Raw genomic sequence first — 10362 nt, forward strand, 5'->3', positions numbered from 1 at the left:
GTATCCTGAGCTGCTGCTTCCCCTCTATCCTCTATAGCCTACTGTGAGCGTGAGCTGGGGGACTCTGGGGGCCCTGACCTGGATCCAGTTGCAGCCCAGTCCATCCTCACCACTGAGGCTCTGGTGAACACCTGCTGGATCTTACACTACGTGCCCTTGGGAATCTTAGGCTCTAGCTCCCTGTGAGAGCCCTGTTAGTGCTCCAGTGGACCTGCCTTCCTTATCCACCCAGTGTTCCATGCGCAGCAGTCAGCCTTAGGGTCCACTACCTTAGCGGTGCACTCCTGACCCCAACAGTGTGCATCTGTCACTTGACCGTAGGTGACCTGACAATAGGCCGACGAGAAACAAGTTTCGATCTTTAGTATCCTGCATAGATCATTCCAGAATCTGGATGTAAATTGTACTGCTTGATCAGAAGTGATGCTGCTGGGTACCCCGTGGAGCCTCACCACTTCCTTGATGAAGGTACGAGTGGTCTCCATTGCTGAGGGGGTACCTAACATAGGGATGAAATGGGCCGTCTTTATTAATCTGTCGACAATCACAAAGATGGTAGTGAATCTTTCAGATGGTGGAAGCTCAACAATGAAGTCCAGATTGATAATTTCCCAGGGTCTCTTGGGTATAGGTAAAGGTCTTAACAGACCCCAAGATTTGGTTTTGTCATTCTTATTTCAGATGCAGACTCCACAGGTACCAATATAATCTTTGCAATCAGACCTTAAACCCAGCCACCAAAAGGAACATTGCACCAGTTCCATTGTTTTGGTTACCCGAAAATGTTCAGAGGGATGATCATGACACAGGCTAAGGATCTTGGGGTGCAGACCTGGGGGTACATACACCTTTTTATTGTGCAGGAATACAGTAACCCCTCTCATTCCTGGAAGCAAACACCCGGTGGTAAAAAAAATCCCTCCTGGATGCCTGTTTAAGCTGGGTAATCAGGTCTACTTGTAGTAGCAGAAAACTTTGGGCCGGCAGTATTGTGTCTGCTTGGTGATGTTCTTCCTCCTCTGGATACATGAGAGATAGCGCATCAGGCTTGCCATTTTTGGAACCCGGTATGTAAGTGATATGGAAGGAGAAATGTCCTAATAGTTTGGCTGTCCTGAGATGCTCAAGATTTTTGTGATCGTGAAGATTAAAATAGGGTGAGCTGCCCCTTCCAACAAGTAACACCATTCTTCTAGGGCTGTATTTATGGCTAGTAGCTTCCGGTCTCACACAACGTAATTCCTTTCTGCGGGGCTCAGTTTCCTAGCAAAGAAGGCAATGGGATGTAACAGAGACTTCACTCCCTGACGCTGTGAAAGGGTGGCACCCTGGGCATTCTCTGAAGCATCCACCTAAAGGACATATGGTGACGGTGAGGCAGGATCTGGAAGTTGCAAGATACGTGCTGTGGTAAACAGAGTTTTTAACTGGTCGAATGCTGCTTGTGCTGCAGGTGTCCACTGAAAATGGGTATTCAGTTTTGTCACCTGGGTAACAGGAGAGATAATAGTAGAGAAATTTCAATGAACTTGAGGTAAAAGTTGGCAAATCCTATGAACCTTTGCGTGCTCTTTCTGTCTGTAGGAGTGGGCCATTCAAGGATAGATTTGGCTTTCTGAGGATCCATGGAGATACCTGAAGTGAAAATGATAAGTCCCAAGAATTGGATCGTGTCTTTTTCAAATTCACACTTCTCTGCCTTTGTACAGTCCATGGACTCTTAGTCGGCCGAGAACTTTAACGTATTAACAGTGTGCTGTGATGGAAATTGAAACTATAAGGACATCATCAAGGTATACAATCAGGAATAGGTCAAGAAAGTCTCTGAAAATATTATTGATGAAATGCTGGAATGTTGCTAGAGCATTGTAAAACCCAAAGGGCGTAACAAGGTATTCATAGTGTCCGAATCTGGTGCAAAAGGCCATCTTCCATTCATCCTGTGGATGCGGGTAAAGTCTGTTCAGATGTGGAATGGCCAGGGGCTGTAGCAAGTGCAGAAGTTATTGAGGTGGAGGCCATGGATTGGACGTGACCCTCTAGCTGGAGGTAGATTTCTTGCAGGGTGCTGACTGCCTGGGTAAGAGAGCCACATTTCTGGCATAGAGTCTCCAGAGGCGAAGCCCCTCTCTCGATCTCTGACATCTGGCTGAGTAATACTGTCATGTACCTGGTGGAGATCGAGCTGTAGAGAGGGCTTCTCTTGCACCTCCTTTCCAATGCCCCTGTTAGAGATGACAGGGAGAGTAGGACACAGAGTGGCACGAGGGGCGGTATAGCACGTGGCACTAGCTGATGCTTGACAGGATCCCGATGGCCGTAGATCACTAGGCATGCACTGGGAACTGGAACTCCTTGTCCCTGAATGAGTAGGCAGGAGCGTAGCCGGAACATAAGCCAGGGGGTTAAATAGGCTGTCTGGCGCCATTACGTGCACGTGTGTGCGTTTTCCCCCCCTGGCGTGCCCGCACACACTCACGCATTCACCAATACATGTTTCTTCTTGTGCACACACTGCTTTGCCCACATCTGTGTGCCAATGTGTGTTTATTTACAGAACTTCTCTTACACTGTATCTTCACATTTATAGAACAGGGAAACCAGCGGCCTTGGCCGTGAAACCAGGATATCGATGTACTAACATCGAATAGTTAGTGCATAGAGCTCCTCAGTTTTTTATCATCTATGAATATATGGGGTAGAGCGATTATAGATTTCTACACAAAGGAGGTGTTCTGTGAAGCTGTGTGCAGGTAGCCTGTCCAAATCAATGACAGCTGCCTAGCTGCATGGACCTGCACAGATCTCCATGCACATCCCGGATTGTACATGTGTGCAGATCAAACGCACGGATCTGAGCACAGACTTGATATGGTTTTTCTGAAGAGCTAACTAAACTCATGTTAGTTCCTGACTAACAGGGTCCCCCTCTAATTCAAAACAAACAGGCAGCACTTATACTTTTATAGTGTTGTGTCAGCAGTTGGCCTTTGTATCCAGCAGCAGGCTCCCACAACAGATGGAGTAAGACAAAGAGCATCACTCAGCTCACACATATAAAGGTCTGTGCACAGTTGAGGCTAATAATTGGGTCTGGTTACCAGACAAGAGGTGGGCCTAGGAATGGAGACCCAAAGTTCTATAAATATTCTAGCAAAAGCAAAAAAGGTTGTTTTAACTATATCATTCATAAGCCCTGTAGTCCATGGATGCTCAAACTTAGTTCCTCCAGCTGTTGTGGAACTATAAGTCCCATGAAGTATTGCAAGGCTGACAGTTACAAGCATGACTCCCAAAGGCAGAGGCATGATGGGACTGGTAGTTCAGCAACAGCTGGAGGGGCACAGGTTAAACACCCATGCTGTAGTCCTGTGCCATGTGTAGGAAAGAAACGTTGGTAATACATACACATTATCTGCAACCCTGTCAGCCAGTGGCTCAAAACCCATAAATATAATTTTACAATTTTACTAATGCTAGCAAAAAAGAAAATACACAATAAAGTTCAAACAAATTGTTGCTAAAAAATGGACCATAGCACGGGGTGCTGTGGTCTTCTCCAGATGGTCCAGTGTGCCACAATCAAAGATTTCTACCCATAACACTGTATAGTATCACCAAGTGCAAACAGGAGCCCTTTAAATTTCCAGGCTGGAAAGGTTGCTTTTAGAAGGCAGTCATTGAGCTATGTTTTAAAAATACAATTGATAGGGTGTGGTAACTATGTCCCTTTGATACATCAAATATGCTTTAATTCTTCAATCAGGTGACACACTAATCCCAATAATGAAGCTTTGTTGGTGATGCTTTCTTTGACTCAGATGCTTGAGCAACATAAACAGAATATGAAGCACACAAAATGCCTATAAACTACCCTAATGTCACTCAAGTTTGTATAAAAGAGGTTGAAGAGGTAACAGAGGCAGTCACTTCTTTGTCTGAACTACCATCAACTTCCATTTTCTCTCTGCCACCATTTCTGACTGTCAAGAACCATGAGCCACAGCAACATTCACTCATCGTCCAGATCTCTTATTGATCTTTGCCATTCTGGTGGTCATAAGGCTTCTAGCCACATTTCTTCACTCCATCATGGAGGTGTGCACACAGTACACCGCAAAAGCTCCTCCTTTTCCCACCATGGTGGTCACTACAAATCACCTAGTGTTCATGGAAAAGCCACCAGGGTCTCCTTTTCCAGCCACTCTTCCTCTGGCCATAAACATGGATTAGGAAGTGGGCATGGTGGCCATGACCATGGTCATGGTCATGGAAGCAACATATCAGTCTCTGGAGGACACCATCAGTGGAAGAATGTTGGTCTCCTAAGCATCAATGAGAAGGAGACCATGCAACATCTTAATCAGCGATTGTCAACCTATTTGGAAAAGGTTCATTCTCTAGAACAAGAAAATGCCCAGCTTGAGAGAAAAATAACTGAGTGGTATGCCAACAATGCCCCCAGTACATTGCCCGACTCCAGCCATTACTTCAGGACTATACAAGAACTGCAGAATCAGGTAAAAAAAAAAAATACAGATACAGTTGAGAAACAATGTAGAACATTAACTAGAATGTCGTCTAATTACTATTTATTTTTTTAGGTTTTAACAGCCAATGTGGGCAATGCCCAAATTATCTTGCAAATAGACAATGCACAGCTAGCTGCAGATGACTTAAAAAGCAAGTAAGTGTCAATTTTTAAATTTTGGAAAGGTTAGAGAGTGATTTGTTTTCTAATTTTTTAAATTTTCAGGTTTTACAGTCAATGTGGACAATGCCCAGATTATCTTGCAAATAAAAAATGCCCAGCTAAAGGCAGGTTATTTATTGTAAGTTTTTATTGCAGTCTGTGTCTCCATGGGCACACTTCTCCTAGTTGTCCAGGTGGGGACCACTGTCACGAAAAAGGAGAAAGTGATAGGAAATCCAAAATGTAACAGTTGTAACCAGAACAAGGGGAGGGAGTAATGATTATAATGCAAATGCTGGGACCATTAAAATGACACAGTCCACAAATAATGCATTTACATAGGTTTTCTTCTCTTCCCTACTCTATAGAAAACGAAAAAAGGGCTAAACATGAATGTTATGACAATGGGTCACATGGCCACATGCTATTATTCATACGTTTTACAAATTGGTCTACAGCATTAGGGTAGCCCACTCCACAAGGCTCAAAGCCCAGCTTAAGTAAAATGCTTGATGTTATTTTAAATGTTATAAAGGTAATAATCATCATCTACAGCAGTGGTTCTCAACCCTGTCCTCAAGTAGCCTCAACAGGCCAAGTTTTGGGTATTTCTCTTAGATAAAATAGCTGTCCAAAATACCAAGCCATTGACTCTGATTTAAAGCACCTGTGCAAGATAAAGGAAAGCCTGCAAACATGTGGGGGTTGGGGGTACTTGAGGACAGGTTTGTGAACCACTGATCTACAATATGCTCCCATTGGGTACATTTCCTCATTGCCTAGCAAGGAAAGGGTTCAGAACCTCTGACAATGTTTGTTTTTGCTAAATATATTTTTACACTATCTGATATTTTTGACAATAAGCTTTGGGATTCAGTAGCATATCACACTTATTTTCCTTTAACAAAGCCTTTGTTTCAACATGAACTTCTCTATGTTTTTTTATCATGTAGATATGAGATGGAGCTCAGTTTGAGAAACAGTGTTGAAGCAGATGTTTCTGGCCTTCGAAAAGCCCTTGAAGATCTCAACATGCAAAGCCAAGACTTAGAGATACAAGTTCGTTGCCTCCAAGAGGAACTTCTCCAATTAAAGAAAAACCATGAAGAGGTAATGCAAAAGAAAAAAAACTAATTTCTACAATTTTTTTTAAATGATTTTACATACGCATTAAGCTTGACCTTTTCTACCCCCTTAGGATGTGAACTCTCTGAGAGCACAACTTGGTGCGAGAGTCAATGTGGAGGTAGAGGCCGCTCCATCTATAGATCTAAACCAAGCCTTATCTGAAGTCAGACAGCAATACGAGAACCTTATGGACAGGAACCTGAGAGAAGTTGAAAGCATTTTCTTGGCAAGGGTAAGTCAAGTATTTTACTAGTACTGTAGATTTCTTTGTTACCATTTAACAATAAGTCAAATTAAGTCAAGCGTTAATAGTTCCCTTTCTGGAAACCATTGCAACAGTATTCATTTTGTGGATAAGATTTTCTACATTTCTTATAATCTTGTTTTCTGAAATTAGCTCAATCCCCCACTGAATACACAGAGCTTGAGGCCAGATTTTGGATTGTGCACTGTGATTAAATGTAGTTTCCTGGTTGCTCTCATACCACAGTCTGCATTTGTCCTGATACGTGTATTATGTCGTTTGTTCCACCTGTAGAGGGGCATCAATTGTCTATTCGCTAACTAACACATGGTATGATTGTATAGATTTTTTTTATTACATGTTCAGCTGTTTACTTACTAAAGGTTTGTCATTCTTCATCTTATAGAGTGCAGAGCTCAACAGTGAGATGTCTTCCGGTAGCGAACAGCTGCAGACAGTTAGTAATGAGCTTATTGACTTGAAACGTACCATACAGACTCTGGAGATTGAGCTGCAGAGCCAACTGAGTATGGTAAGGTACATCCTAAATTATTTTACTGTTGAAGGTGACTTCTTTCTAAATTCTGAACATCAAAGTAACTGTGACTGTCTCCCTGTAGAAATCAGCCCTGGAGTGCACGTTAGCTGAGACAGAAGCAACATTTGGTTCTCAATTAAACCAGCTACAAACAATGATCGATAATGTGGAGTCCCAGCTTGGCCAGGTCCGATCAGACCTTGAACGCCAGAATTATGAGTACAAGATTCTCATGGACCAGAAGACCCACCTGGAGATGGAGATCGCTACATACAAAAATCTGCTGGATGGGCATGACATCCAGTATGTAAACACATCTCTTTATTATTGAACCAAAGAAAGTACTGTATATACAGTATGCTGAAAAGAAGGATGTCTCACGACATGCACTAAAATAAAAGAATTGTATTGCACATGAGCAATAGGTTCGAAAAAAATAGAATTGTCATGTATTTCTGTTAAAGTTCTGTATAGAAATACTCTACATATAAGATTAAGTGATATTAGTTTTTCATCGATATAGCTTTTTAAATAGCCCAATAAAGTCGTAATATAGTGACTCGCAATAGCAAGACTGCCACTATGGTATTGTTTGATCCCAGTCATTATGTGCAATAAAACCCTGTAGATAAATCTATAAAAGGATCTTCCATCTTGAATGCCCTCCACAGAATCTGAATGGCTTTTATAGAAATTGTATAAAGAGTCCCAAACTTTATAGAATTATCTCTTTCAAATGCATTTGCAAAATACAGTTGCTATGTGCATAATTGCACTGTGTAGTGAGACAGATCTGGGTCCCCTATGCTTCTGGGCCCAATAACAGTTGCAATATTTGCTTTGGTTATACTAAGGGCTTTTTTTCTCAAACAATAGGTGCTAGAACTCCACCACGACCCCCCAAAACCCCTCCACCCACACACACCCTCGAAATTACATCAACTAATGGGTGTCGTCAGTCAAATTTCACAAACAGTAGGAGGGTCTTGAAGGGGCATTAAATGCCAGGATTGCATTACATACAGAGTGCAGAGTTCATGGGGGTTACACACAAAGTGCAGAGCTGTCAATTGTAAACACAGAAACCGGACTTCTGTGTTTACAAGTGATTGTGGTGAGCAGCCCCCAAGGGTCTGTGCCAGAGGTGGTGGAACTGAGTTCCACCAAGTTCCCCCTGAAAAAAAGCCCTGGTTATACTAACACCCAAAGACTAATCAACGGTAACCAGATTTTCTTCTTATTACAGTGTTCCACTTCATCATGGTACAGAACATAAAGAAAGTAAGTATGACATTTCTGCATTATACCTTGGAATTTAGTAATCAGTTTGAACTGGTCATGGCACAAGAGATGTGTAGCATATAATACCAGTTTACACATTTGCATTGCATGCAACCTCATCATTCCACATTAACTAAAAGTTGAACTCTAGTCAGCATAAAGATGTCTCTTCTTTTTCATCACTTTGCAGAACAGCTAAAAAAAAAAACGTATAACTTGGGTAAAACAAGTTGCAAAGGTCCGTTCAAAGCCTGGACCAAATATTACATTGTTAGAGTTAATGTATTGCAGGCTATGCCTATTCCAGTGATCAAGTATTGCAAATTGTGAAATAGCCAATAGAGTGCCATTGAGAAAGATATTTAGTTTTTTTCCTGTTGTGAATTATTATCTTATTATGTCTTATGTGTAACTTACCTTTTTTCACCAGAATCACACCACAGCAAGTGTTAAAGATTCCCATTGAGAAATGCCAACCTCCACGCCAGTGAACCTCGTTTTGAATACAGCTGGACAAATGAACATTTCTCTGTTAAATTTCTTCCCTTTTCACCTGAATCTGTTTTTTTCTTGAATCCTGTAGTGTAAAGCAAGTTATTAAACAGTTAGACCACCCAAAATAGATTATCCAGTACCGAGTGGGCTTCAGAGGGTTAGATGACTCAACATATGTCAAACCTTTAGGGGCATTACACCCATGAATATCATAACTCCCCCATTGTGGCCATTAAAGATCATGCTTTGATTTTTGAAAATTAGGTTTAATGCCCAACCTCTGTTGGACAGCTTTAGCGGACACTCTAGTAGGGCATGACTAACTATATTTCTCAGTTTAATACTAAGCCTTTCTTTTCTAGGGAAGACAGCTCCCTACTGGTATCTCCAAATGTTTAGCCATGGTGTTGGTTAATTATCCATGAACAGTACAATTTTGGGTTGTCATACCAATAAATCCATTGGCAAAGGGTCATTACACATTAATTACACATTAATATCTTGTAAGAAAGTCTTGGTGGCACCATCCGAGGTCTAGCAGTGTGTCAGTATATGAAGGTCTCAACTCGATTGTCATCATCTATGTTATTAATGATTCAAAGTAACTGAGTGTTAGGATTATTGCCTTTCTTTCGCTTTTATCTTTTATCTTGCCAGTATGATAGTATACAGTATCAAAAAAGGAAAGAACAGATGGTTAAACGATGGAGAGGAATCATCCTGTTTATCTGGGCTCCACCTGTTATTCATTGTATTTCAATAAAAGCTGGTTAATAGTGGTGGAAATGCCCCTAACATTTTTGCATTAAGTGCAATTGTTGGTTAAGTAATCCCCCTTCTTATAACACCTTAAAGCCCACTTTCCAGTGGTTATAAATCACTAACATCCAGAAAGTCTCTTCTAGCCCTTGAATTTTACCATTCCATTCATCAGTTTTGTGTGTGTTTAAGACCATTGTGTTTTATACTTACCTGTAAAATATATAAGAGCCAAATAATGAGAATGGATGGTTTGGACTTTGTGACAGATTCAGTTATTTTCTCTCCCATCTCATTAGCATTCTTTTATATGCTTAATAAAATTGTTTTTCAAGCAAACTGTGGTCTTTGTTTGTCTGTTTCTTTTTTTTCAATATCTCTTTATTGAAGATTTTTGTATCCAAAAACCCACAATTGCCAGGGGTAGAATAGAGTAAACACAAGGAGAAAAGGTTATATACACAGGTGTGCAAACAAAAAGGGGGCTTCCAGATTCCGATAAGCCCCCCGCCCGCAGACCCCCACAACCACCGGTCAAGGTTTGTGGGGATGAGGCCCTTGTCCCCATCAACATGGGGACATCCTCTCCATGTTGCGGGCATGTGGCCTGGTACGGTTCAGGATGCATTTTTTTTTGGTTCGGAGTTCCCCTTAATATTCATACCAGACCCAAAGGGCCTGGAAATGGACTGGGGGGAACCGATGTAATTTTTTTAATGTTTTTTTATCTGTATTGCCGGGACCCGACAATTCATTATAGCCGCGAGTAGTTTTAAATTACTTTTTTTCCTTTAGAAATGTCATTTTGTGCAGGGACTTTTATAAACACGAGAAACATGCTATAGACACCCCCCAGGTATGAAATTTAAAGGAATATTTAACTTTTATTGTTTCACTTTAAGCATTATTAAAATCACTGCTCCTGAAAAAACAGCCGTTTTTTTAACTTTTTTTTGCATTGATACATGTCCCCTGGGGCAGGACCCAGGTCCCCAAAAACTTTTTATGACAATAACTTGCATATTAACCTTTAAAATTAGCACTTTTGATTTCTCCCATAGACTTTTAAAGGGTGTTTTGTGGCTTTCGAATTTGCCACGAACACCCCAAATTGTTTGCTATTCGGCAAAAGAAAAGAGTTGAACTCATGTTTGACCTGAACATAAAGCTCATCCATACACATCAATATTTCAAGGATTGAGATATACTAGCAAACTTTACAAC

The 10362-nt window shown here is 41.2% G+C and overlaps 1 protein-coding gene across 1 annotated transcript; it reads left to right on the forward strand.

Annotated features, from left to right (window-relative positions):
- Positions 1-3906: 3906 nt before the first annotated feature.
- LOC120919519 (keratin, type I cytoskeletal 19-like) lies at positions 3907-9477 on the forward strand. The gene is made up of 8 exons (XM_040331721.1): positions 3907-4520; positions 4605-4687; positions 5647-5803; positions 5892-6053; positions 6472-6597; positions 6686-6906; positions 7850-7884; positions 8315-9477. Exons 1-8 carry the CDS (start codon positions 3996-3998, stop codon positions 8335-8337), a joined length of 1332 nt encoding a protein of 443 aa, XP_040187655.1. The 5' UTR covers positions 3907-3995; the 3' UTR covers positions 8338-9477.
- Positions 9478-10362: the final 885 nt, after the last annotated feature.

Source organism: Rana temporaria, chromosome 12 (assembly GCF_905171775.1).
Source record: "Rana temporaria chromosome 12, aRanTem1.1, whole genome shotgun sequence".
Taxonomy (NCBI): Eukaryota; Metazoa; Chordata; class Amphibia; order Anura; family Ranidae; genus Rana; species Rana temporaria.

Excerpts from the sequence above, each read along its gene's own strand:
- LOC120919519 (XM_040331721.1), top strand. The coding sequence starts at position 3,996 with ATGAGCCACAGCAACATTCACTCATCGTCCAGATCTCTTATTGATCTT. Across the intron at positions 5,804-5,891 it reads TAAAGAAAAACCATGAAGAG|GATGTGAACTCTCTGAGAGC; the intron begins GTAATGCAAAAG and ends CTACCCCCTTAG. Across the intron at positions 7,885-8,314 it reads TGGTACAGAACATAAAGAAA|AATCACACCACAGCAAGTGT; the intron begins GTAAGTATGACA and ends TTTTTTCACCAG.